General features: G+C 40.0%; 1 protein-coding gene across 5 annotated transcripts in view; it reads left to right on the top strand.

Moving 5' to 3' along the window:
• Positions 1-27,843, top strand: part of DPP6 (dipeptidyl peptidase like 6) — a 546,530-nt gene that overhangs the window by 435,843 nt on the left and 82,844 nt on the right. For all 5 annotated transcript variants that reach the window (XM_031503790.2, XM_031503789.2, XM_021543891.3 and 2 more), the window contains exon 7: positions 13,613-13,694. In XM_031503790.2, the coding sequence (XP_031359650.1) occupies positions 13,613-13,694 (82 nt within the window). The remainder of the gene's footprint in view (positions 1-13,612; positions 13,695-27,843) is intronic.

The following is a 27,843-nucleotide window of genomic DNA, read 5'->3' as shown; positions in this document are numbered from 1 at the left end:
GGTTCAGTTCAGTTTGACATTCCAGCTTCTTTGGTGATGATTGAATTTGCCATCCACAAGCAGCTACCCTTGTCCTCCACCTGTCAATAACAGGAGGGACAGAATTCTGCACTGAGCAACGACCCCTTTGCCATCTTTACAAACTGTTTTCAGTTTTTCCTCTTCTGCAAGCAGGCACAGCTCTCCCCCCTGTTCCTGTGTGCCCGTGGCCCTCGGCATCTCTCAGCTCAGTGGCTGAGACAGTGACTGCAGGGCAGCAAACTCAGTCCCCTGCACAGTGTCCCTCCTGCCCAGCAGATATCACTCCTGGAAACTGGCTGTGACAGTGTCCCTGTCCCCTCTCTCTATCCTGCTCCCCATCCTCAGCTATGATGTGGCAGGCCAGGCAATTTCGGATTTACACCCACTCGTGCCCTTGCTACTCCCCTGCTGAGGCTAACTAATAAGGAAGCCAATTAACCTAATCTCTGGCATCACTTTTTAAATAACATGCCATTAATCTGCCAGCATAAAATTGGTTTTTAAAGGGAATTTTCTAATTATTTTTGCCACGTTCTGCATGCTCTCCAGTCAAAAGGAGCTCATACCAATGTTTTGCAGATTTCATTTCAAGCTTTCAGTAAGTTTGACAAACCAATTTGGGAATGTCATCAGTAACTATGTTCCCAAATGGTATTTTACACAGGACTGCAACATTTTTCCACTAGAGATGTCGCCAAAGCAAACCCCTCACGCTGGGTCTGTATAGGACAACTAATAGATACCACTGACACAGACTCAGAGGATCTGATTAAAAAATTAAAACAAGCCCGAGGCAGAAGAAAGAGATCACACAGATTTTGCACCTCCCTTCTGTGATTTCAGCTTTCTCACAGCCTCTTGGTAAACTGGGGGTAAAAGCAGCCACTGGTTTGACTCATTTGCCTTCTGCTTTCAGTGGCTGATGGTTTGCACAGGGGCTGAGATCTGCATTCCCTGTTCCTGGCCGGGGGTGTGCGGGGTTTTTGTTCATTCCGATTTCTCCTGCTTTCACCCAAAATCGCGCTGCTGGCGCCGGCTGCCATCTAGCGGAACCATCCCCGGCTGAGCATCTCCGCCCTGCCCCTCTGCTCCCCTCTCGGCTGATTCCCACATATCGCTGCCGAGAACGCTTGCAGCTGTCTCCGTTATAAATATTTTTGCAAGGCTCTTCTCATATCCCCGCATTTGCACTCGCAGCATTGCAGTTGTCAACTGCTTTTAATTTATAGGTGCTGGGACAGCATCTGCAGGTCCAGATGCGGAGCAGGGAGCTCTCCTGCAGGCTGCGGGGGAAATGTGGAACTCCAGTACCATATGCATAAAATATTATTTTCTAATTTTATTTTTCCTAGTTTTGGAAAATAAAAATGTAGGCGACCACCTACTTGACGTTCCCCCTCCTTGCACAGCCCCCTGAATATCAGGCTAGCTCAGAGGTCCTAGGTTGTGAGGGGAGGAATATCAGGAGATGGCAAAGATTTCCAAAAGAGGCTCTTACCCTGATATATGTTGGTTCAGCTCTCTTTATTCTGTGATATCCATGTGGAGAACAGGGCAAAAGAGCACGAACAGGAAATGTCAGGGGTCTGTATAGACTTTGGACAGGGTGGGCTTCCCTGGCAGGAAGGAGGGGTCCAGGGTTATCCTGATCAGAGTCACAGCGTCCCAGGGAAGGGGAAATAGAGTGCTCATGAGCTCACTGTAACACCTACTTACAAAAACTAGGCACTGAAAATTGTTTTCTTCTTTTGTGGGTCCAATATGAATTATCTTAGTCATTCACAGTCATTTCACTGAAATAAGGGGGAAAAAATTACTTCAGAGTTTTTTTTGGTCAGGCTGGGACTGAGCAGAATGTTTCCCAAACCCAGTTGCAGGATTTCCCTCACCAGCATTAAAGTGTTTTCACACCAGTGTGTGATACAGGACCACTGGTGTGATCGGGCATTGCAGGTCCTAAGCAAGAGCTAATTTTGGATAGGATATCCAAGGGGATATTTAATCTTTTTTAATCTTTTGCTGTGGCCAGCAGAAATGTTACATTTTTTTACAGTCGTCTTTGCATTCCCCCAAATAAAGCCCAGCATAAAATGTTTTTTCAGATCTCCCAGCACCCACCCAGTTCTGCATGAACTGAATTTCCCTCTAGACACAGCCAAGTGTCAGGGATTAATGCTGACCCCTTGTAGGAGCTCTTAGCACATCCAGCTGGGACATGTCAGTGGGAGCTTCCAAATGTTCTTACCAGGATCAGGGAAAAAATCAGCAGTTATTCCCACTGCTCACTGATTTTGCATTTGAGAAGGAGGGAGTTGTGCACAGTCACTCCTAAGCAGAATCTGTATTTCTTGCTGGATTCATGTGTTGCACTCAGAGGAACATGGCAAGCACAAGCAGGAGAGCTCCTGGAGCTGAGTTCAGCTTTTCCTGCCTGCACTGCCAGGGTTTCACAGGTCTGTAAAATCCTGCACGAGTGCCCCATGCTGAGCCCCAGTAACTTCAAGAGAAGTTCCAGGAGTGGAGTGAGTGCACAAAACGTGCTGGAGATCCACAGAAGTGATAACAGGGAGAGGAACTGAGCTGGTGCTTCACTGTGAGTAAATTTTCAAAGTGCTGTCTATAGATCTCTGTGCAGAGCTCTCACTGTTCTTCCTACTTCCTTTTTTATTTTTTTTTTCCCCCACAAACCACTGGCAGGAAAGAAATAGACTTTAAAGTTAATTAGCAAAAACTTAATCAGTTTTGTATGTATCCCATTGTATATTTTGAAAGCCAAGAAGTTTACCCTGGCACATGTTCCCATTTCCATGTTAACAGTAAAAAGAAATTGTGATTCATTATTTAAAATCATAGATAAAAAAACTTCAGGGAACTGAATTTACTTCAGAAACCTGCCCATTTGATCAAGTCTGCTCTATTTCCATCTGTTAAACATCATCTCTTTAGCACTAAAAACATTCTGTGCCTCAGTGTCCCCATCTGCAAAGCAAGAAGAGAAATTGTACCTACCCAATGGAGGCAAAATGTGATAATTGTTGTACAGACTGCTGCACAATTTCACTCTAACATTTATAAACTTGTACTAGTGCCCACATTTTGTTTTAGGAGGAAAAAGTACAGTATTTAATAAAACCTGTTTTCAGCTAATTAAATTTTACTTAGAGCAGATGAATATTTTCCCCCAAGAATGATCTGTAGAGGTTGAAATAAAATCTTTATGAAAAGGTAGGTAAAACCAAATGAAAATGTGAAATTTGTTAAATAAGTACAAAAATCTATTCTGCTGTTCATGAAGAACTTGCTATTTCTACTCCTTCTCTCTCCTCCCTCTCTAACAATTATCATTCTATAGATTTTATCACATTTTGAGATAACTTATATAGTTAATTAAGGCACTTCTGCATAGTGTGGTGGCTTTTATGTCAGACTATAAATAACATCCTCATGATGTCAGATGTTTTTTCAGTTGCATTTTGACAACAGAAAACTTGGAATGGTTACATTTGGTAGCTTGATCGTGGAGCTTGACCTTACATCCTCTGATATGGACAGGAATTTTTCATCTGAGTTTGATGGCATTTGGCTCAAGCCCTGGTGGAGCTGTTTGGCTTCTTGCTTTTTATAATCTTCTTTATTAAACACTCTGTAAATCACTGGAATAGTGGTTAAATCACATACCAGCTTACTGCCTGTGAATACATTTTGGGCCTCTTTGAAAAGAAAGAACCAGCATTTCATTAAGCAAAGCTGCTATTTGAGCATCACTCAGCTCCAAGCTGTGCTTGAAAGCAGCTCAGCCTGGAAGGCAGTTCAGGAAGGACTCTTGGCTGTGCTGGTGGGAGGAAATCCACTTCAGCAGCTCAACACCACATCATTTCCCCAGGGGATTTGCTACTTGCTCACCAGGCTGGTCACTGCACAGCATTTTTTTTTTTATTAATGTGAAATGTTCCTTTCTTGTGTAGGCAAAGCAATTCCTACCACACACTTCTTTCTTCCTGAATCAGTTGTGATGTGGGTGGACTGCTTAGAAACCATGTGTAGTGATAATAATAAGGAATGGTCCCCTGAGGGGAGGATTTGATATTAAGAATTAGAGTAATGCCTAAAAAAAAAAAAAAAAAAAACACCTTGGGTAATTAATAGTTAGACATAAATGTTAGCACTTTAGCAGAGAAAAGCCCAGCAGCCAACTTCCTTATGTTACAGAAAAGGTCAATAGCTTATGGCTCATCAAAAAAGAAAAAAAAATGGAAAAAAGGTTCAAAGCAAACTCTCCCATTCTGATTTTTTGAGACAGCGCCCTCTGAGATGGAGGCAGGGTTCCAATTAAAGTCTAAATAGTGCATAAAATGTGCTTTACTGGTGACAAACATGTCTGCAGTTGGAAATGTTTTCATGCCTCAGGATGAATGAACCCCCTCTGACCCCAGGCTGTGGTCAGACTCCAAACCACAGTCTCTTATGTCAGCCCCAAAAATCAGCTCCTTGGCATGGGTATTCCTCCTCTTTCATACTCAGTAAGGCTGAGTTAGTACAGAGTTTTGACAGAAAAGGGAAACAAAGGTGGATGAAAGAGAATTTATAAAGTGCTGCTGCATAGCACCAACTACAGCCTACACAACTGCTGCTTCCGTGCATCACCTTCCCAGGAATAAAATCGTAGGTGGATTTTCACAGTGGGAATCAGGAATTGTTGTTTGCATTTTTGCCCTAATGTTCAAGGTCCTGGATGGAGTTTCCATGAGGATACAAAGAGGAAACACAGGTTTCCCCAGGGAGCTGTTTTTGCTCTACTGCTGTGGGATTGCAGAGCCACCCTGCAGGGTGAGCCTGGATTATTCCTTGCTGTGGTTAGGTCATAAACTTTCAGCCCATTAAAATCTCAGTGCACTGTTTTTTAACTACACAGCCCAAAGAATGTGCATCCTACAAAAAGTGGACTCAATTTGTTTGTGGACATGTGAAAAAAAAAAAAAAAGTCAGTTTTGAGGACCCAAACCTGCAAGATTATGGGCATTTCCTCACTGTTGTGGGGTTTAATGGGTCCTGGGCTCAGGTCATATGGTGAGAGCTATATAGGGTCCTGTGCCAGCCACTGAGGACTGTACAGTGCCCCACCTCTGAGAAATATGTAGCAAATCCATGCCACAGCTCTTCTGCACCCCAGCAGTGTCCTGGGGCTCCCTGTTGTCCTTTCTGCTTGGTGCTGTGACCCCTCCACAGGTAATCATTAACCAAATTTAGTAGTCTAAAAATGCCTTGTTATCTCAAAATGGGCATCCTGAACCCCTGTGGAGCTCAAAACATATGGAGAACAAGGGTATGGGAATATTTTGGATAGCAAGAGGGGACCTCTGGGTTGAAAATGGATGCTACAGCCAGAATTTTCCTTGGCACAGTGACCACTGAGAAAGTCTCTTTATGGCAAAGGTGGAAAATACCTGGCTGATAGCCCAGACTGTGTCACTCCAGCCCTGATTGATGCCTCTTCACCCCTTACCCTCACATTTACTGAGTGCTCCACTAGGAATTTGAGGAGATAAGACTGGAATAGAAAAGGTTGCTTTCCCATCTCACAAGTGAGAAGGAGATAAGAGGGATGAAGGGACCTTCCACATGCAGAGCCCTGAGGACAGATGTTAAACCCCCTCTAAATTAAAGTATTCCCTCTTGTGTGGGTACTTCATGTTTCTGCATCTCTGTTATGGGGCAGAAGTGCAGAGCTAGAGTGCTGGTTTTGTCCTCTGAATAAGGAGAGTATTTTGCCACACACTTTCAAATCATACCTGAAAACCAGGCCAGTTGTGATGGTATCTAAAAGTGTTCACATCACTGGTGATTAAAAAAATGGAAATAACAGCACAAATAAATGTTAATTTTAAGTGACAATGACACAGTCTCTGGGGAGATGTGGTTTAGGAAGGTGTTTCACTGCCTGAGAACCTCCACACAAGCCTCCAAGGTCTCCTGACATGAGAAGAAATAAGATTTGCTCAAGGACTTAGTTTTCAAAAAGAAAACAGAGAATACTGAGTCATTCTGGATTGGTTTGAAACAGCACAGGCTGTTAAATTATTTTAGCACAAGCCCAGGAATCAATGTCTTGCCCAATTAGAAGTGTGACCCAGCAGCCAGTGAAGTCTCGCTGTAACGAGGCACTGCTGCTGTCTCTGGTGCTAGGAAATCATTTCTGTAGCTCATTTTGTGTACTAATAATCCCATATTGCTCTCTGCAGGCATCCCAGCACGGTGCCATATTTTTATTAGGGTTTGAAAGTCAGACAAGGTCAGCTGGATGGAAAATGCTCAGGTTTCATCACAAACATCCATTCCTGCAGATTGACATTCAAGCCAGGCTCATCCAGATCTTCCCAGTTCATTCTTAAAAATCTCAGTGCTTATCAAGCTGTTTCTCTTCAACCTGCATTTTTCCCCCCATATTTTGAATAGCTGATTTTTGGTTAGCTGCAATTCTGATTAGTCTTCTTTACATCATTCAAATATTTAAATTTTCATTTTTTTCATGTCTCTGTTGTAGATAAATACTAATGAAACCCTGGTAAATCCAGGGTTTACCTCATGTCTTGCACAGTGCTGAGGTCAGAGCTGTCTGAGAAAGATCTACAGAGTAAAAGAAAATTACATGAGTAAGAGAAAATTGCTTTTAAGTGGTTGCATTTATCACCTGAGTGCTATCGCCTCTCATTGTCTCTTTAGGAGACAAAATATTACTCCAGTAACAAAAGTTCCATTTAAAAATACAGTAAAAATTCACTCTGTCTTCTCTGATTTAGAAGGGTCACATGAGAAACATGAAAATGCCGTCATTTTTAAAGTCATGTTGCCAGTATCCAAGGTCCATTTCCACTGTTTGCTTACTCGGGGAAATGCAGTTTTTGATCAATGTTTTGCAGCTGCTTCACTGCAACCCAGGGCTCTGTACCAGTCTCTGATGCACTTTTAAATCTTTTTTCTTAGACTAGAAGGTCAGGCCTGTGTCATCATTTTATACCATTACCAGTGGAAGTTGGTGGCTCCTTTTCTGACAAGAGATTGATTTTTGTGTCATTGTCCATGGCAGGGGGACTGGAATGAACTTATGTTTAAAATCCTCTCCAATCCAAACCATTCTATGATTCTATGATTTTAAGGTGATACTAGTAAAGTGCAAGGTTTTGAAGGCTCAGAACCAAATATTATATTCATGGGGGGTTACAGACACAGGCAGTACATATTAAAAAATAACCTCTGGGCTCATATTGTTGGCCTGAATCTGAAAGAATTGTCAAATTAGAGATAAATGTTTTAGACTCCCTTCCTTTTAACTTTTATACGCTAAATCCAAGGAATTTGTTCATTTTGGAAAAAATGGTTGGTGACCACGGATATTTTTAAGAGCAGGTGAATGAATTGATGTGCATCTGCAGTTAAAATTAATAAGTTCAAATTGCTTTCATCACATTCTACTTTTGATAATTGAAAAAGCACTTTTGTAAGGAAAATGTGTGTGTGTGTGTGTGTGTGTGTGTGTGTGTGTGAGTGAGAATTAAATATTTAATAGTGGATGAGCCTAGATGAATGGAAGAGCCTTTCCCATCTAATTAAGCACTTTTATGAGAATTCCAGGAGGGTTCTTTTAGTTGCATCTTCTAACAGTATGATTTCTTGATTATCTGTTCTGGCAAGACTTTATTCCCATTTGTGTGATATTTTATTTTATCTCACTGTGAGTCTCAGCAGGGTTCTGTATCTCCCGGGGAGAAATTTTCTTAATGGTACCTGTCTTCTCTTTTCCTTGGTGAATTTTGAAGTAAACAAGTCATTTAATTGTGTCAAATCATTAAAAACAACTCATTAAAATTGTATGTGTGCTACTCAAGGAAATTCATTCCTGCCTCTTAGAAATCTTTCTCTCTTCCTCCATGTCTTTATCTATTTTTCTTTGTAGATTTATTAATTAACCTGTATGTTTTACATCCTTTTATTTGCTTTTGAAAATTTCCTCTAGTTTTCTTTTTTTTTCCACATCATGCATCAAAAACCCTTCAATATTAAGAAGTTTCCAGTTTTTTATTGCCCTTCTGAATTTGTTCTTTTATTTTATTCTCTATATTCTTTCCCTGTTTCTAAGGAAGATATCTGTCTTAGCTGCTGTCTGATTTTATGTTATTAGAGGTAGATGTGAAGACATTGAGTTCTGATTCTGAGACAGATAGTTTAGATAGATAGTTTTTTATACTTAACTATAAAAAATGCTTAAAATACAATGAGCTGATGTCCTTAGGACTGTTGTCTTTCAAAATATTCAGTCCTGGCTTGATGAAGATAACAAGAGGAGATATTTCTGCCTTCCCCACCTGTTTTTGTAGCTGTCTTTATTTCTACAACTTTTATAACTACTGGCATTTAGGATACAGATTACACAGTAAATGTTTTCCAAAATGATGACATAGTGAAGTGAGGAGGTTCAAATTTTCCCCAGTAAAACACATATACATAGTTTATATAATTTCTTTAGAGGATGGACACATCAGAGCAGCCTGTGGTGAAAATTGTTGCATTTTTGTTCACAGTGGCAGCATATTCAAATAATTTCCATACCAATCCTGTTGTTCTCTATTTGAAATTAAAATTAAGTTATGGAAACAGACCTTAGAGCAACAGCTTATACCATATTCCAGAATCTGTCTGCTTTTATCAGTTTCAGACATTTTCAATCCAGCATTGTAAAATATTCTTCTTGAAGCAAAGGGAGCCACTCCCTGAATTACAGTGGAAAATTTCTGGCTATTTTTAAGTTGCTTTTGAAGAACTTTATATAGAAGAGTTAATCATATTTATGCTCAGAAGGAGAACCAGTTCACGAAGTCTCTGAGGGAAATTTGCCTTCTTTAGGAGAAAATGTCAGAAGAGGAAACACAAAGATATAAAAATTTCAGCGAAAACCAGGACAAATACTTTCAAACAAGTTCCTCATTAATCACAGTAATTTTTAAAGTCAAATACATGTAAAACATGATTCATTAGTTTGATTCTTTCTACAACTTTTTCTGAGCTCAGTTGCAAGCAAAGATGACTTGGCAGTCAGCACTCTGCTTGCACTCAGGAACTTTCATTGTTTGGAAATTTTGAGGGGAGACTTTCTGGCAAAAAATCTTCACTTAAATGAGCAAATTTCTCAATTTATTACTTCAGTAATGTTTTTTGAACATGGTGCTGAAGTCACTCCTGTGTCTGGAGCAATTTAACAGCCTCTGGTCCAGACAATGTCATTTTAATGTGGAAGAGTTTATGCAGCAACTGCTCCATCTTTTGTCTAGTCTAAAATGTATTATTCCCTTCTTTCTCAGCTATAAGATCAATCATTTTAAAAGTGGAAGGAATAATGGCAACAGTTTAATAAGGCCTTGCCATTTCTTTGGCTGAAAATAAGGATTAAAGTTATTTTTTCTGAAGAAATAGTGAAAATATTGTGAGGATGTAGTGAACCTATTTCTTCATTTAAACCAGGAGCCAGACATGTACAGACTGCCTTCAGAATTGCCCATTTCCAAGCCAGCATCCTGCACAAATGAGCTCACAAGGGGCAGGCTCAAATCCAAACAAGCCCTAATTATGAGGGTCTGTTAGGAGCACTGGCTCTTTGGAGAGGATGAGATGACCCCTAATATTGATTGGTTTGGGAAAAAAAGTACAGAGGAATTTTTAAGCAGGCTGTTTTAGAGGAGAAGGAAGGATGTAGCTGTGGAGAACTATAGCTTAACAGGAATATACTTCCCAGAAGAAGCTGGGTGGCATGGGATCCCATTTATGCAACTGTAAAATAGAAGAGTGCTCCTGGGATACAGGAGTGCATTTGCCCTGACTCCTCTACAGGAATTTAACAAAGGAGAGTTAAATGTCCAGGATAGCATGAGAAAATTGGACATGTGGTTGATAAATGCTCTCCAAAAGGGTTTTTCAGTTTAAGGATCACTGAGAGGTTTCTCAAAGAGAGCATCACAGAGTTGTGGCCATCCTGCCCAGAGCAGCTGTGTAGACAATTCTCCCTCCTCCTTCTCTCTCTAGTTGATAAAATAGCCCAGAGAAGTTAACTTATAGTTAGTTAGGACACAATTTTCCCAGAGACTACCCTATCCCTGGAAGTGTTCAAGGCCAGGCTGGATGGGGCTTGAAGAAACCTAGTACAGTGGGAAGCATCCCTGCCCATGGCAGGGGGCTTGGAATGAGATGATCTTTAAGGTCCTTTCCAACCCAAAGCTGTCTGTGAGTCTTTGATAATGGGTTTGTATCTATGAGTCTTTGATAATGGATTTGTATCTGTGAGTCTTTGACAATGGGTTTGGAATGGGTTGCCTGGGGCTTCCAGAGAAGGAGCCCATGCATATTCCACCATGGACCATGCACCAAATGAGCCCAAACACGTGTGTGGGAATTTGGTCTTTCACAGTGAGGTTCACAAGTGAGTGAGCTCCATTCTCATGCCACCTTTGGGCTTGCTGACAGCTCACAGGAGGTTCCCCTGGCCTCTGCTGGTGCAGCCCAGCTCCAGGTAACTCCTCTGAAGCTTGAAGAGATCAGGCTTGGCCAGGAGAATCCTCTCAACCCCCTTGCACATGGGACTGAAGTTTGCTGCAGGTGGGTGACTGAGTGTGGCTACTTCAGGGAAGAAGATTCTCCTCAAAAGATGAGAAACAAGCCAAAATATGCCTCGCTGAATATATCCACCACTTAGGGGCATTTCTGAGGGAAAACTGGGATCTTGGTCTACTTTCATAGCCTCTGGTTGCAGGGAATAGCTCACAGCACGAGGATGGATGTACACAAGATTTTACTACAAAAGAAGCTTCCCAACTGTATGAAACAACTTAAAAAAGAATTCAGGAGATGCAATTCTGTCTTTCCTTGGCTATACCAAAGAATGAAAAGATTACTGTGGGTTTTTTTTTTTTTTTTTGGTGTTTTTTTTTTTTCTTTGTCTGAAGCACAGTTCTTTTCTTTCTGCCTTACCAACTACCAAAGCTGGTTTATGGAGCATTTTTCATTCTGCTAGAGTTTCCCTCTTCTAAAAGATGATGCAGTGAGCAGAACTGACAGGACTAGTCTCTGCTCTGGTCTGAATTATTTGCTGTAATTGGCATGTCTGTCCCTTAGCTCCACCTGTGTTATCTGAAGCCTTACAGCTTTAAATTCTTACAATTTGTATAATCTCTTTATTTGGGGATGGTATTTCCCCCTCTATTTGTAATTTCTTGCTCTTCTTCTCACCATGGGTAAAATAACCCAAGAACTAGATAGCTCGTTTGGCAAATAGTGAAGTGCTATTTTTTCTCCCAAAAGAGGTTTTGATTTGATTCAATGTTTTTCTCTTTTTCTACTTCCCTCCCAGGTTACTCTGTTAAGGTAATCAAGATAGCTGACCAGAGAGATTGATTCCTAACAGGCATAGCTGACTGGAAACTCAAGTAGCTAACACACACAAGCCAGAACAAGTTGTGTGGCTCATCTTTCTGCAGGAAAGGGAATTTTGTGGCTGCTCTCAGTATGAGCATTATGTGTTCTCCTATCCATAACTTACAAAAACAACTGTAGGCTGCTCACAAAGACACCTTATAGGTGAAAAGCATAAGAAAAGGTACAATTTTGCTCTACAGGCAGCAGCTGTGGATGACATTTTGGCATGTAGAAACAAAAGCTATGTGGGCACCTGTTGAGAAGGATGGATAAGTATAATTATTCATAAATAATTCAGCCAGGATGAGAACAGTCCTCCCTGTTAGCCAGACAATGCCCCTGCCTACGGATGGGTCCAGGGGTCAAGTGGACTGTTCCATCTCACCCGCAAAATGTATTGTTCACCCTGCACCTGTATCCCTCCCCTGAAGCATCAAGTGCCTGTAACCCCATTGGTCCAAGCCTTGTTCCAGCCCACCTTGAAGCCCCCTGATAAGGGGACTCTGAGGGGCCAGATGCTCTCTTGGAACTTCCCCTCCTCTTGGATCTTCCCCCTCATAGGACCTCCACCCTCTCCTAGAGCATCTTCTTGTCTCTCTCCTCCCCTATCCTCTCAGGCCTTGCCACGTGCTGTGTCTGGCAGCTCGAAGCAGGACCTTTCTCCATCCCTAATAAACCTGATACCCCAAGAGCAGCCTGCAGAGATCTCTTGTCTCCATTCACCCAAACCATCCTGGAGCTCAGCGTTCCCTACAGGCACCTTGTGGTGCACTCAGACTTGGAAATGTCAGTGCCTCAACATTCCCTTCCTGCCCCTGCAAATCCTCAGCTCATCCCATCTCCATCAAAGTTGGCAGCTTTGCTGTGAGGCTTCCACCTGCAGCAGTGATGGAAGGGAGGACCTGTGGCCACCATCAGGGTCCTCACCTTGGGCCTGCCCTGACTCTGGCTGGCCTTTGAACAGCTCAGAGGAAATGAGAGTTTTTTACATTTGCACAAAATCAGTTCTGAGCATTCCCCTTGCTGCTGTGTTTGTCCTTGCTCCAGCAGCCCCAGTGCAGAGGGAATGAGCAGCCCAGGACTGAAACTGGGGACTGCACCAGGAAACAAAGAGAATTCACTTAATGCTGAATTATTGCATCCAGCTTTGTTCTGTTTGGAAAACATGGTCTGGAAACTGTGCAAGAAGGGCCTTTTGCTTAATGGCCAGGCAGGGTTTGGCTCTTTTCTCTGGTTTTTGGTGATGTTTGCCTCAAATTGCCTTGTTATTCCTGTCTGTAACCAGTGATAATAATACCCTTACTTTTTCAAGCAGTTTGAGATTTTCTAATGAGGCACATTTTATACAGGCTTTATTAGAGTTCTTGTTTGTAGGGTATTATGATACACAGGGTTGTTGCAATGTGACTTCAGAATATGTAATGTAATTATTTGAGCTGAGTATAAATACAGTTAAGGCAATGCTATCTATGCTGGGAGAAAATGACATTATGCTGCTTTGACATTTAACAAAAAAGCCTCCTTTTTCTATATTGCATTTGCTGTGTGTCACTTGTGTTCTGCTACAAAATGAAGGTAATGGATGAAAGAACAAGAAAAGCATTTTGCTTTTGTTTTCTAAAAAAAAAAAAAATAGGTATTTTGAGTTACTATTGAGATTTTGTCTTGGAAGCCAGGCTTCATATCAGTTGTCATACAGTTGCTAATCTTTTCTGTCATCATATTCAAAGGAAATTTATGAGGCAAAAAAAGTCAATGGGTGCAGAAGACAAAATTTTCTTTTTCTTGTGGCAGTAGGATTTAAAGATATAATTATTGTTTATCCTTTGTGGGCATCTTCAGAGTTGATAAACACAATTACATTCTTTGCCATCCCTGAACTAATTCTTAAGGCTTAGGCAAGTCAGCAGTGGAACTAATATGTTTAGCTTTTTATTAATAAGAAAAAGAAATTGTCACTTAAATGTTTGATCTTACCAACACTTGCTAGTGTTTACCTTATTGTGTAATAAGTCTACTGAAACCTGGATGAAAGGCATCTTACAAGTTTGTGCTGTATTTCCAAAGCACACGTGTGCAGCAGCTTAAACAAGGACATTTCTGAAGCTGAAATCTTATTTTTCTCTTTTTTCAGGGATCCCCAGAATTTGTATCCCCCTGAGGTCAGCAATGCAAAGCTTCAGTATGCTGGTTGGGGTCCAAAAGGGCAACAGCTGGTAAGAGAAAAAACAAGTGTGCAAATGCATTTAGAGACCATGCTGCTATTGCTTGGAAGTAAAGAAATAATAATTCCTTTTTTGAATAGTTTCTTGAAGCCTGTGTGGTAGCTTCTAGCATTTATTTATGATTGTTCTATAATGTAATTTATTTATAAAATTCCCAACTATATCCGTTCACTGCTAAGTAATCGTGTCTAAAAATGCAGAGAAAGAACATTTTATGAAAGCTTTTTGAGAGGATGCACCTGCTTCTCCCTGTGTTGGACACAGGACAGATTATAGAGATAATAGTTTGATTTATTTAGCATCTCATTGCTTCACAAGGGCATCTTCAGACTTGCAAACTTGGCTCTGGGGATATGTTAATATTATCAGCCCAGTTTGGAGAATGCATCTCTCTAGAACAGAGCTGCCCTGAATTTGCCCTGTGGTTGTTTGCAAAATAGACAGAATTAGAAGTGGATCCTGGAAAGTTTTCAGAGCTGCTTAAAAAAAAAACAACCACACCACTTGTCAGGGATTCATTATATTTCATGGAGCTATTCATACTGCAAAAAATCTTAAAATCCTTAGTATTTTACCCCCCAGCCACTGCCATCCTGAATGTGCCCATTTTTCAGAGCATGTATTTCCTGGCCAGATCCTCTGGCTTCATTTCCTGGTGCAAATCCAATATGAAGTTTTTTATATCCCAAACATTCTCTTTCTACCATTACAAGAAATGAAAAAGTGGCAACATCTTTTTTTATATGGAAGCTTTATGCCAAGAAATGAGCTTTGAAATCTCATTATAAGAGAAAATCTGGCATATATCTCCTGGTCCCAGTCCTCTCTTGGGGACGGTTTGTCTGTGTCCTTAACTAGATTGTTTTAAATTCTGTGATTTAAAAAAAAAAAAAAAAAAAAGCAGAAATAGGAGTCATCATTGCAAGCCTGAAAATCAGGTTGGAGAAAACATAAGAGATACAGGAACAGGAAAGTCTGCTCCATCAGGAAAATTGTGTTTGAGAGGCATTGACCTCAGATCATGACCCACATGTAGGAATACCCTTAGGGCAGCAAAGAAACCCAAAACATTTTTTCCTTCACTGCTCACTAGCTCTATTTTAAGTCTAGCAGAGCTTCACGACGTGTAACAACAATTCCATCTGCTAATTAAAGTCTAATATTGAGTGGCATTATTCACCTTCTCCACCCCACAAGTGAATCTCCCTTCCTTTTGTAGAGTTTTGTTGTGAACCTGTGTGCCCCCAGGGTCACAGCTCACACCCATGCTCATTTTACCAAGCTGAAGGGCTGCACCCAATTCCCACCTTGGAAGAAAATCTGAGGAAATCTTATACCAAAGCCAAGAAAAATGTTCATACCAGAAGAGACAAATTATATCTCCAACAGGAGCGTATGCACAATCCAGGAGAAGAAAAGTCTTCTCTACAACCAAATTTATAACTTAATGTTGAAGAGGGTGGTACTAATTTCCACCATATTTTTTTAAGTAATTTATAGTGAAAACCCAAAGCCCTAAGAAGTCTTAAAGACATCAAGTTTCATGTATGTTCCTTCTGTGGAGTACATGCTATGGTAGCTTTAAAAAATCCCTGTGTTTGTTGAATTCCATATGAATCTTGGAAAAATCTTGCTGCAGTGAATTTGTTCTGCACACTTATTTCTTCCTTTTGTTTTTTTTGTCTTTTTTTACTTTGAGATATGTGAAACTGTTGGCCTATAATTGAGCTCTATTTTATGTTCTTGCATTTGGAATCAGGGTAGGTGAGGAGCAACTCACTGGTAGTCTAAGCATTATTTTTTCATACTGCTAACATTTTTGTTTTTTTGCCTTTTTCTTTGCCAGTCATTTACCTTGAAATAAAATTACAGCTGTAGTTTATAAAATAAAAATGCTTTTACATACATCCATATAATCTTTTTATATCTAATAATCAGCAGGGAATTGCCAGAGGAAAAAAAGAAGCTTTTAACATTAAAAAAAAAAAAATCCCCACAAGAATAATAAATGAGATCTAGAAACACACCATGTTCTGTATTTCAGAACTAATTGGGTTACTCAGAATATGATTGCCAGCGAAATTCATGTCACCTTCTTTGGAGATGCAAAGACAGAGAAAAATTAAAGCCTATTAAAATTTGATAGTGGGAATGTGTTTGCTAAATGTACACTGAGTTGTGTTGCAGGAGAAGGAGGGAAAATCTGTTGAGTGGGAGGGAAAGGAGCAGCTGGGAGCCACAGGTCAGCTCCGTGGTTCCAGGAGTTCCTGGGGGTGTTTGGGGGGTCCTGCAGCAGCAGTGAAGACCCCAAGTGTCACAGCAGCAGCCCCTGGGCATGGGCTCCATCCAATTTCATCCTGCACCTCCCAGGAAAGGTGGGAGCCAAGGGCATCACCTTGAAGATACCCCAATTTTCAGGAAATAAAAAAGCTTTCCCCTTGAAATCTACTAGTTTGTTCCTTTTTGGCAGCATAAAGGAAAGGCAGGGCAGGAGAGTAAGAGGGCTTGGTTCCAAAATTTTTATTCTTTTTGTAGCTTCTATTTCATCCTTCCTAGGGGAACTTTTGGGTTGCTGAGCCTGACCTCTTTCTCACTTGCATGTCTAATCATTCAAAAAAAGAAACAAATCTGAAATAGAGGGAGCCTGAATGATCTGCATTCTTTGCAATTAAAAATATAGTGGAATATTCCCAGGAGCAAATTTCTATTTATCTTTCTTTATTTTGTCCTTTCTCATTAAATTATATGCCAATTTTTGGATGATTAAGTCCTCAGAGCATGTTTCTTGACTTCTTACTAGCCTGCAGAATGCCACACATGCCAACTGAGCTATTTAAATAATGGCAGATACTGGATCAGAGAAAACCTGTCAGAAGATCAGAATGCAAAAGAGCTCTCACTTCTGGCATCTCAGAAAAATGCTTCAGCTTTTCTCTGATCTCAGCCAAAGTCTTGACAAATTAAGTCTCACAAAGCTGTTGGAAGAATGGGGCCCTCACCAGTGTGAACTCCAGAGTCATTAGAAAGAGAACCACTAATTTCAATGCAAGAGGGAGCACATTCCCTAAATCTGCCTGTTAATAAAGGGCTCATTCCTCTCATTTGTCCTACAGCATGAGTCATCATTTATGCCTTTACAGAATAAGTGAAAAACACTGTTAACTCGGAATAGCTGTGTGATATATTCACTATTTGTGGGTGTAAATGACTATGCAAAATGCCTATGGGAAAAATCCATCCTTTCCATGGTGCACCTGACAGCCCAAAGCCACACTTAGTATTCCATTTCATCATCCTACTGGTCTTCAGCATGGTGCTTGGTGGTTTTTTAGTGAACAGACTGTACTATCCTCAGTTTGTGTGATATTTTCCAGCACTGTGAGGCTGTGGGTGTCTTGACAGGACTGCAAAAAAAGTGTTATTCTGTACCTTTGTCCTGTTCTGGGCATGCTTATCTGCACAAGGACCTTCTTCACTCTTTGGATTTCTTCTCTTTTTCTGATCATGCCATCTATGACTCAACAGCTACCCACTTGTGATTTTGCCACAAAAAGTAAAAACCTTCTGTTAATTGATCTTATTGGAATATTTTACCAGTTTCATCATGTTCCATCTTATGTTCCAAGGCTCTGCCCACATGCTGAGAGCTCATGTAATGTTCCTGTGGAACATTTGCCCCAACAATATCTAAGAAAAGGTTAATGGTGCCTGTGATCCTGAGCTCAGCTTCATGAAACTTTTGTGGCTGACAAGCCTGGACCTGTATTTATCAAGAAAAGTGAGTGCAGTGTGAAGAGGTTTCCTTTGCTGTTTCTCTTGGCAGCACAGAAAAAATCAGGGAGCATTTCAGGAGTAAGAGACTGACCAGTGCAGGTCTTTAATTGAGGTGGAATCCAATAAGCCCAAAACTTTCAGGAGGCTTTTATCTAAGTTATCCCCAAATGAGCACACCCAGGTTCAAAGTATTTGCATTAAGGACAAGCTAGGAATATCCATGGGCTGCCAAAAGGGAAAAGGAAAGCAGGAGGCCTACTCTAATAAAATGCAGTGAATATTTGTCTGCACTGACAGCACTAAATACAGTTCACAGGAGCTGTTAAACTCCAATATCAAAAGCAGAAGCACTTCTGTTGTGCTGCTATTTTCTTTTCTTTTTCAAAATCAGAATCTGTAACCATCCTGACAGATACTAATGGTAATGGTGACACACCAGATGCTGGGGAAAAGCAGTTTTGCACAACTTTAGAGGCAGCAGTTATAATTCTAAAAAATCTCTCTCATAGATCATAATATTTCTTCTTCTACAAAAAGAAACATTTATTTTAAGGTTCTTCTGACCAGTCAGTCTATTACTGTTTACAGAGTTTCTTTAAGTACCAAAACCATACAGAAAGCAGACTGGGGTTGCTGGAAGTTTTGCATGTCCTTGCATTTACTGCAGCCCTACAGAAGGATCAAAACAGGTTTTTCCTGCTTTCATAGGCAATAAGCCTTTTTCAATGTCAACTCTTTTTGGAGGAGGAACTATCTCTTACTCTTGTAGATTGTGCTGCAATCAAGTTTATAATTGGTTCTAAGGTAACAGAAGTTAAATTTCACAGCAGGTGCAGAAGATGCAATAAGAAATCTCTATTTCAGGGGAATGCAAATGCCAGGAAAAAAATGGAGTGATTCTTTCAGCATCTACCATCTTAGGGGTTTGCAAGTGCCTTCAAACAGTGAATGCTGATGCTGGTAAACAGCTTAGTATCAGAAATATTAAAAAGTGCAATACAATTAAGTGAACCGTTGGATTTTTTTAATATATAAAACATTTGAATGATAGATCCTACTGCACATGACCAGGACCTACCCATCTCCCTTATAATTTCTTAATGCTATAGTACAATGTCTTTCCAACTAGGATATCTAGATGCAAAAAAAGTTTGTTAAGTGATGACATCTGGAACTAAACTTGAGTGACTCCTCTAATTAGGAGTTTTTTCCCTGCCTGAATTTGTGCCTGTCATGCCAGCTTAGTTCCAGGCAGAAGGGCTGCTCAGATATCAAGGCAAGAGGACCATTTTCACAGGAGGCACTGAATCATCTGCTGTTGTTCCTATTCCAGCAGGGCTTTTAAACTGCTCTGTGTATAATTGCTGTAGGTCTATTTGTCTCTACCATTCTTTGATAGATTTTTGCATCATTATTTTCAAGCTGTTGTTCCCTCACCTTTTCTTTTTGCCGTGACATCTGAATCAATACTTAGCTGTGGTCTCCTGTGTGTAATTATTCTGGCTTGCTTATCTTGCTAGTTGCAAAAAAAACCCACTTCTGCCCTGTCTCCCTTTCCCCCTCAACCTCAAAGTCTATGTAAACCCTATTTAAGCATAGTGAGGGATATTCAGACACATTTTCACATGGTCCCTGCATTTTGGAAAAGCAAGAATTTCAGCATAATAATGTGCTATCTCCTCATCCTTTTATTGAGGGTCAGAATATGATTTTTTTAAGGAAAATTTAACTTAGATATATTACATATACACTGAGCACCTAGACAGGTTGCTCCTTTCCCCTCTCTCCTCACTTTATTCAAAGAATTCTACTGGGAAAATGTTGTGTTTAGGTCTTGTTTTGTTTTCTTTGTTGGGGTTTTATTCCTTTGATGCTCTCTCTTTGGCAGCAGTGGCAGCGGTGTCCTATTTTTAACTTTTCACATCCTTGTCATTCCTTTGTCACCCCTGGGCTTGGTGTTGGGTCCTTGTGCCCTAAAGGGAGGCTTTGGCACAGCCAGTGTTATGTTCTTTGCTGAGAAATGGTCACTCTTTTCTCCTCCCAGCATCCTTGCTGCTGCATCTTCATCAGGTGGCAAAAGAGCAAAATATTTAGGATAAATATTAAATGTTACTGAAGGAAAATGTAGGTAATTTTATTTAAAATAAGATGTTGCTCTTTTTGGCGCTGTGAAAGATTTCAGAGGACAAAATGAAATTGATTATTTGCCATAGAAGTTTCACCAATAAATCAAAAAATAATTGCCCTTACACCCAAATATGACACATAGGATGATGCAGGCATTTTCCCTGGGGGTGGGACACTGCCACTTCCTCTGTGATTTCTTTTATGTCACTTTGTTTTCTGGTGAAGTTACAGCAATAGGTTCCTACTTTCAAATGGACTCTTAGAATTGATGCATTAAATGTTGCTGACACTAGCAGTCTGCATTAAGAAAAATTTTAAGAACTTTTGCTCTTACAAAAAATGCAAATATCCATGGATTTGCTAGCTTAGAAGAACTCACCATCTTGTTCTTCTACAAGGAAAGCACTGAATTCTCTTCCTTTATATGGTACCATTTCCTCACCTGTACAATATTCCTAGCAGGAAAACACTCCAGCACTGGGTCAGTACCACTGGAAGTTATTCCCTCTCTGTACAAAATTTTCTTGCATTTCAATTTAGATTTATGGATATTGAACCAGTCTTTTTTGCTAAGGGCATTTTCAGAGATCTAACTGGTGAAAGCATCTTCTTGTCTGTGCACAAGTGTTCTGGCATTTTACAAATCAGTGGTCGGTGGAGGATGTCCTTTGGAATATGTGCTTATGAAAAGTGTGGTTCTTGAAAAACTGCAGTGAAAATATTGACCTTTTCCTTCAGACAGCAGCAGCCACTGCTCAGAGTGTGGTGAAGGAACAGACACTGGGATGCCACAAGCAGGACTGAGCAGGGCCACCCGAGGGACCATGGAGCGTCCCACCTTGGCTTGTGGTGCTTCCCCAGGAGCTGCCATTTACCAGAGAAATGAGAAATTTTCATGGAAAATTCTGGAAATTCATGGAAAATCCTGTTAGCTCTCCTCCTCACCTGCTGGAACAGGTGTTGAGTGTTTCTACACCCAAGCTTCTAATTAAAGAGGAATATTGCAGTGGCCAGCTCACTGTCCAAGGTCAGATGTGCACCTGGAGGAATCCTAAATCCCAATTGCCACTTTCTTTATGCTGACACAAATAATCTTTGTGCACTTCTTAGTCAGGTGTTCTCTCTATAACACAATCAAGCATTTTAAATGGAACACTGTATCATCTCACATTAAATAATCTAATTTATAGTCATGCCCTACGTAGCCATCAGAGATATTAGTTTATAGAATACAAGATAATCCATCAAGCAGAACGTAAAAGCAGAAGCAGAGTTCCATACTAAATGGTACATTTACTATTACATTCTTTTATATAACAAGGCAGTTATAAATTAAAATAACCCCATTAGAATACAGGGCAATGAAATACAAGCAGACATGGCTCTTTCTCTTTGTTGAGGTGAAACAAACCCTCTTTTCTTCCCTGAAGAAGAAAATAGGACAGCACGTTTTTCTTGAAACATAGATTTTAAATCTCCAGAATTGTGATAACTTTTCATTTGCCTGTACTTTGGCAGATTCTAGGAATGATTGCAATCCATGCATGTTGTGGTCTAACCTGCTCACAGAATAGAAGTGGAAATGCACAGCATAACAATGCAATGCCAAAAATATAAAAAAAAAACTTGTAGAAAAATTGAGAAGAATATTAACGCAGTGAAGGACTTAAACTGGGAGAATCAAGAAGAAAAAAAATCTCTACCCAGTTTAAAAGGAAAATTTTTGGGAATGTGTCTCTATAACATAGAAATCTGCCATTACTTCTATAGTCCATTATGTGAGACTTTATCTTGAGTATTAGTTTTGACAATTTTGGATTGTCTAAAGGCATTTTAACCCACAAGATCTTAAAACTCTCCTGATTTCCTAAGAAAGACTGCAAGTGGGATACTTCCAAGCAAGTTTCTGAATTGGCCAAAATCTACTCTCCTAAATTCCAGGGCTTTATTCTTTTTTTTTTTTTTTTTTTTTTTCCGTATTTCCTCTTGTGATCCTGAACTTCATCACCTCATGGTGTGTGCAGCATCAGCTGCTCCCAGCTTTCAACTTGCCCTGTGTTTTCTCCTGGTTTGAAAGTGTGAGGTCCAGCAGAACATCTCCATCAGCTCTTTCATCACCTGTGTCAGGACAAACGCCCTCCACAGACCTCCTGGGTTATTGTGGCTGTGTTGTTGATCCTGCAGGAGATAAAAGCTAAGGAGCCATGAGGATCAGGGTACTAGAATGTGAGCCTTCTACCATTTAGGTGAAGAAGGGCACGTCTCCATCTTCCTGCCCAGAAAGCTGTACTGGGTGCTCCCACTGCTCCTTTCCTTTCTCCAGCCGTCCCCACGTCCTGCAGGGTGATCAACTCCCCCAGCCCCGGGAGAAGTCACCTCCAGACCTGGAGAGCCACATCCTCTCTGGGGACCCTTTAAGACTCTGCTCTAGAGCCCTGGGCACTGTTCACAGAGATAGGAAATGTTTCTTTCTTTGAAGACATGAAGGAATGTTTTTTTTTGTTCTCTCTGACGCTTTGGTCGCTTTGTTGATCGCATGTGATGAAAGCAAAATGAAGTTTTCAATGTTTATTTTGCAAGGTATATTGGCAGTTTCCAAGCTATGTGGCTAAAATCAGGAGATTTGTATGATTTACCATGATTTCTACACTTCCTTTCCCCAAATATGCACTGAAGGCCACTGAAGGCAGCAGATATTTTACTTTTTGTTTGACTTTTGCAGTGGCTCTGGTAGTTTCCCTTGCACAGTTGCATTTCTTTTCACTGCACTGATTTCTGTGCAGCTAAGCTCTTACTCCACTGGAATCAGATGTTTTCAAGTCTTCCAGCCCCAGTGATGAGTCATGAATATTGGTTTTGATGTGTTCATGGATCAGCATGATTCTTACAAGCATCAATCTTCACTTCTGTATTCTCTGGCTGCAGTAGTCCTCTGGGGTTTTTTCAGCTTGTCTTTCCAGAAAGCTCCACTGCAGAATTATTTTAAGCAGATGTAGTCCTCCCCTTGGTGTAAACATTACCTTTGCCTATGTCTGGGCAAGGTAAATTTGAATTAAGCTAAGCTTTATCTGTTTGTGGCATACCTTCAGAAACTGCTGGGTTTTCTAAATCCTTCATGTCTTAAGGAGTTAGCTTCTTACTTTGAATTAAAACAAAGACAAATCCTGGTATGAAAAACTACAACTGTAGCCTTTTCTGTCAATTATTTATTAAGATGTGATTCTCTGCAATGCTCTGATTGTGTGGACAAGTTTAATTGTAATCACTGGTCTTAATAATGACATTGTCATTTTGGGAAGAAAAAAAGTTTATTTAAAAATTCTTTATCTCAGTCCTTCATCACAATTGTTATCTGTCTCTTTCCTAAATTATGAACATGAACCAACTGAAGGAGAGAATGAAAATATTTTTAAGTTTTTTGTCTTGTATCTTTTTTATCACCTGCTATTTAAATGGCAAGAAGAAAAGCCTAATTAAAATACTAGATCTTATTATGCAAACTCACTGGTGAGGAGCAGTTTATGGTTTTATTGCCCTTTCTGAAGAACTGATAAGAGCTGGTGTAATCACATCATATGCATTAGGAAAAACACTAATGACAGAATACATTAATGACAGCTATTTGAACATCAAAGTTTGCATTTTATGAGGGTCAAAAGAAGAAATTGGCAGAGTATTCATTAAATAGTGCATAATCAATCAGCAGCAAGCTTTAGAACTGATTTTGAATTGATCACACATTTTTCTACTGGAGTTGATGTTAAGAGCAGTCACTGCAAAATGCCAAGACCTTTCTGGCACAATGGTTATAACACTTCCTTGGTACCACAAACGGAAAACACAATTATTGTTACTGCTTCAATATGTTACATGGATGAGGACAGGCCCAGGCTAATTCTGGGTGGTACAGCCAGGTTTTAATTCAAACAAACAGCAGGGAATCTCTCTCTTTGCAGCTTTCCATTTTCACAGTCCTCAGCTTCCATGTTTCATATGGCAGCGTAAAAAAAAAAAAAAAACCAGCTTAAGAAGGGATATCTCCAAAATATTTGGATGGAATTAGAGCACTAGAAATGGTGGAGAGATGTATGTGTGTTTCCAGGAAGGGTTTGATCATGATCTATTTGTGTCCATGATCTGACACTTCCAAACCACATTTACAAGCTGTGGCTCTGTTCCAGACCTCAGCCAGCTACTTAGCATATAAATAAAGACATAATACTTTTCCACTTCCTGAACATATTGGTAAGATTAATCTGTGTATTTTCCGGAGGCTTTCTGGTCAATGTGATGAATAACAGCAGATAAATATGGAGATAGTTAATATACAGTTCAGCACAAAACATTCCTATCACTGAAACCCAAAAGAAAATGAACAGGAGTCAGACTGTTCTGAAGAAGTGTCTTGTGCTGAAAAGTTTTTTAAAAAGTCCTTGATTAAAGGGACTTCAAATCCTCTTGTGGGATTATTGTGGTGGGTTGCCCATTAGTCCCCCTTCCCAGTGGGCCTGGGGGAGAAAATGCTATGAAAATCTCATGGGTGGAACTAAGGACAGGGGGATCCTTGCCAGTTGCCATTGGGACAAAACAGACTCCATTTGGGGAAATCAGTTTGATAATTTGCTATTAATTGTAACAGAACTGTGAGAGTGAGAAATTAAAATAAATACACCTTCTCTTCCTACTCCTCCACTGACCATGGTGTCTGCAAGGCTGTTTCACATTTTGTCACTCTTCTCACATGGATACAAACCCAGCATTTTCACCCTTTTATAAATACATTTTCACAGATGCACTAGCAGTGTCCCTGATGGGCTCAGCTTTAACCAGTGGCAGGTCAGTAACTTTTCATAGATTTTTTGTTTACTGATTCTGCAAAATAAATACAAGTGTTTCTGAGAGGTGCAAAAAGTCTTTAAATTATTCTGTTTCTTTTTTATTATTATTCAGAATATGTTTTCATGTAAACTGCTCTTCCAACAAAAGAGCAAAAAGAGAAAAAAATAAAGGTTTAAAGTTAAAAACAGGAAACAATGAAATACATCATGTTGGATGAAGAGAGAATAGTATGTTTATATGTTTATTTCCCCACTCACTGTGTCTTCCTTTGTGTGCCTGGTCTTTTTAGGCCTCAAAGGAAGATTGAACTGATTTTGAATTTAAAGGGTTTTGTGGTTTAACCCCAGCCAGCAGCCAAGCCCCACACAGCTGATTGCTCCAGTGGAATAAGAAGAGTAGAACCAGAAGAGTAAAACCCAGAGCCCTTGTGGGTGGAGATAAAGGCAGTTTAATAGGGAAAGCAAAAGCTGTGCACACAAGCAAAGCAAAACCAGGAATTAATTCCCTGTTTCCCATGGCTGGGCAGTGTTCAGCCACCTCCAGAAGAGCAGGGCCCTCTCAGATGTACCTGTGACTTGGGAAAACAAACGCCATCACTCCAAAATTTCCCCTCTTCCTTCTCCTTCCCCCACTTTATAAATTGATCATGGTGCTGTGTGGTCTGGGATAACCCTTGGGTCAGTTTGGGTCCCCTGTCCTGGCTGTGTCTCCTCCCATCTTCCCAGGAACCCCCAGCCTCCTCGACAGCAGCACAAAAAACAGAAAATTCCGTGTAAGCCCTGCTCAGCAATAACAAAAATATCTCTGCATTATCAACACTGTGCTCAGCACAAATCCAAAACACAGCCACTGTGAAGAAAATTAACTCTAGCCCAGCCAAACCCAGCACAGTGTCAAGGAAAGATTTGTGCCTGGCTGTACATGAAGGCCAGTTCTTTATCAAATTCTCCATGCCACAGTGCCAACCTTTCCATGTTATCTGTTCTCTCACAGACAAATCCTGTGGGCTCACTTTGCAGTGTGGAAAGCTGCCTTTAAGGTGTAGGAAACATTTACACTTCTAATGTGCTAATAACTTAAAGTAAAAAGCATCCAGGCATTAACTTTATGAGAAATTTGAGTGATGCAGGTCATTCCGTTGTCAAGTTATACGTTAGAAATTTTGGGGTACTTGGAATGCCACTCTACAGCTGGAAAATAAACAGGAGCAGTAAAAATGCAGATTAGTGCACATAAATTCTCTTTTTATCTATGGAAAAGTAGGAATTTCACACAGCTCTTTGGCTGAAAGGAAGGTAGGTTGACCAACTGTAAATGGAGGTGTTCACTACTCAAAATAGTTGGTCACTGTGACTTTTTAAGTCTTAAGGAGGTGATTTTCATTATATTCCTGAAAAGATCAGTTTAAAAGTAACAATATTTTAATTAATGCAGCATAATTGCTGAATGCCACTCTGGGTCAGTTTGGTGGAGAGTATTATTTTAGAATCCCTTAGCAGTTGCAAAAGCATTTTAAATAAATCCTTAACTCAATCAGTGTCATTAAGGCTCTTGCATGTTTGAAGTGAATTAAGTTCAATTTGTTGTTAGATCAAATATTTGCCCTACTGTATAAATTTATCTTACTGGATACTTAAGCTTTGACTTTTCTTCCTGTCTCAGGCTTGTGATCCAATCAGCCTCATAATTTTTTTTCTGCGATTTCAGTTGTGTGGTGCAAGGATGTCAGATGGTTTGGGGTTTTCAATTCTAACACCAGTTGCAAACAGGCAGAGATTTCTTGCCAGACCACAGGAGTTAGTGGTGTGCTGATACCTGAGGCTAAAGGGGTTACAGCTGAAAGTCACATACTGAGCCCCACAAAACCAAGAACAAAATCCATTGATTTTTATTATCCTGGGATTAAGTGAATGCATTTGAAAAACCCCAAACTTTATCTTAATCCCCTCAGATGTTGCAGTTATTTTTGTTAAGTGTTTAATCTTGAGGGCATCTGTTAAAACATCCAGCAGAAAGAGAGGTCTTCTGCTAGAACCAATGGCAGGAAGTTCCATATGTTAATTCTGATTTCATTAGGAAAAAAATTTAGGTTTCATTGGTTTGCCTGTTGTTTTTGAGAAATAAAATGGTGAAAATACATTTTTCTTTTTATTCTGTGTCTGTCCATCATCTTGTAGAACTTATTATCTTGCTTGGTTTTTTCTGTAGCGTTAGCAATTTCTTTTTCTTCAGCCTATGTATGGATGTTTCCATTCTTCTTACCTCTTTCAGAATATTTTCTCTTTCCTCTGTGCTGAATGTGTCATGATGAAAAGGACATGGTATTCAGCACAGGGATCTTTCTGGCTTAGCACAGCTTGGTTTTCCATGCCAGTAGTTGTGTTCAGTATTGGATTTTAAGGCACATGTATTAAAAGAATGTGTGGGTTAAAGTCTTGCTCAAATATGCACACCAAAAGAAAAGACACCAGAAATTTGGACTCTGCTCTTTATCTCCTGTACAGAAAGGCATAAAAGTGAACTTGATCCCTTCTGTCATCATTTTAAATTTTTCTAGGAGTGCTATGCAAAGCTGGCATAAAGTTATGTAAAAGTGATGTCTGTACATATTTTTACTATTTTTCTTTACTGAAATTTCTTATCCTCTAATTAGCTGACAGGATTGATCATTTGATAGAAAGCACTGCTCTGATGCCATGAAACCAAAACAGTAACAATTCTTACACAGGGATTTCACAACAACTTCAAATCTGTTTCTACCATGAGATGTGAGGTAATCCAAAGACATTTCTTTCTTGATGAATAACAGAAGTCCAAAAGCTTTTTCTTAATTTATAAGATACATTACACAGAAATCTTCCTTGTGCTGCTTCAATTATCTTTTATCTTGATTATGGTTGACATTTTTAGGGTATAAGGCACTGTAGTTAGGAGGATAATTTTCAAATCTCCATGAGGTGCTGCAGTTTGGCTCTGAATTATATGAGAGGCAGTTTGAAGTCAGAGCACTTTATTATTTTTCCACTGCAGCTACCAGATACCTCACACAGCCTGATGAGTGCAATGAAGCTTTGAAAAATCAAACAGTGAAGATGGAAACATTGCAATACTTTAAAAAGGGAAGAGTGGGAACAGGTTGTCAATCCACCTTCTTTATTTTTCCTGTAAACTCATAAAACATTGAATATAGTACAAAATATTGCAAACCTTATTTTGCTGGAAGAATGTGGGCAAGGGAAGGGTTGCATCACTTGAATAAATCCACTTGATTGTGTGCCTGTCATAGAAGAGCTCTTACCCAAGCACCCCTTAGCACATTTAGTACTCAGACACAGAGATTTGGATTTATTTGAACCCTGAGTATCTTATTCTGCTAAGTCTTCACAATTTTTATGCACAT

The sequence above is a fragment of the Lonchura striata genome, chromosome 1, assembly GCF_046129695.1.
Source record: "Lonchura striata isolate bLonStr1 chromosome 1, bLonStr1.mat, whole genome shotgun sequence".
NCBI classification, from domain to species: domain Eukaryota; kingdom Metazoa; phylum Chordata; class Aves; order Passeriformes; family Estrildidae; genus Lonchura; species Lonchura striata.
This window is presented reverse-complemented; position numbering and strand designations above follow the sequence as displayed.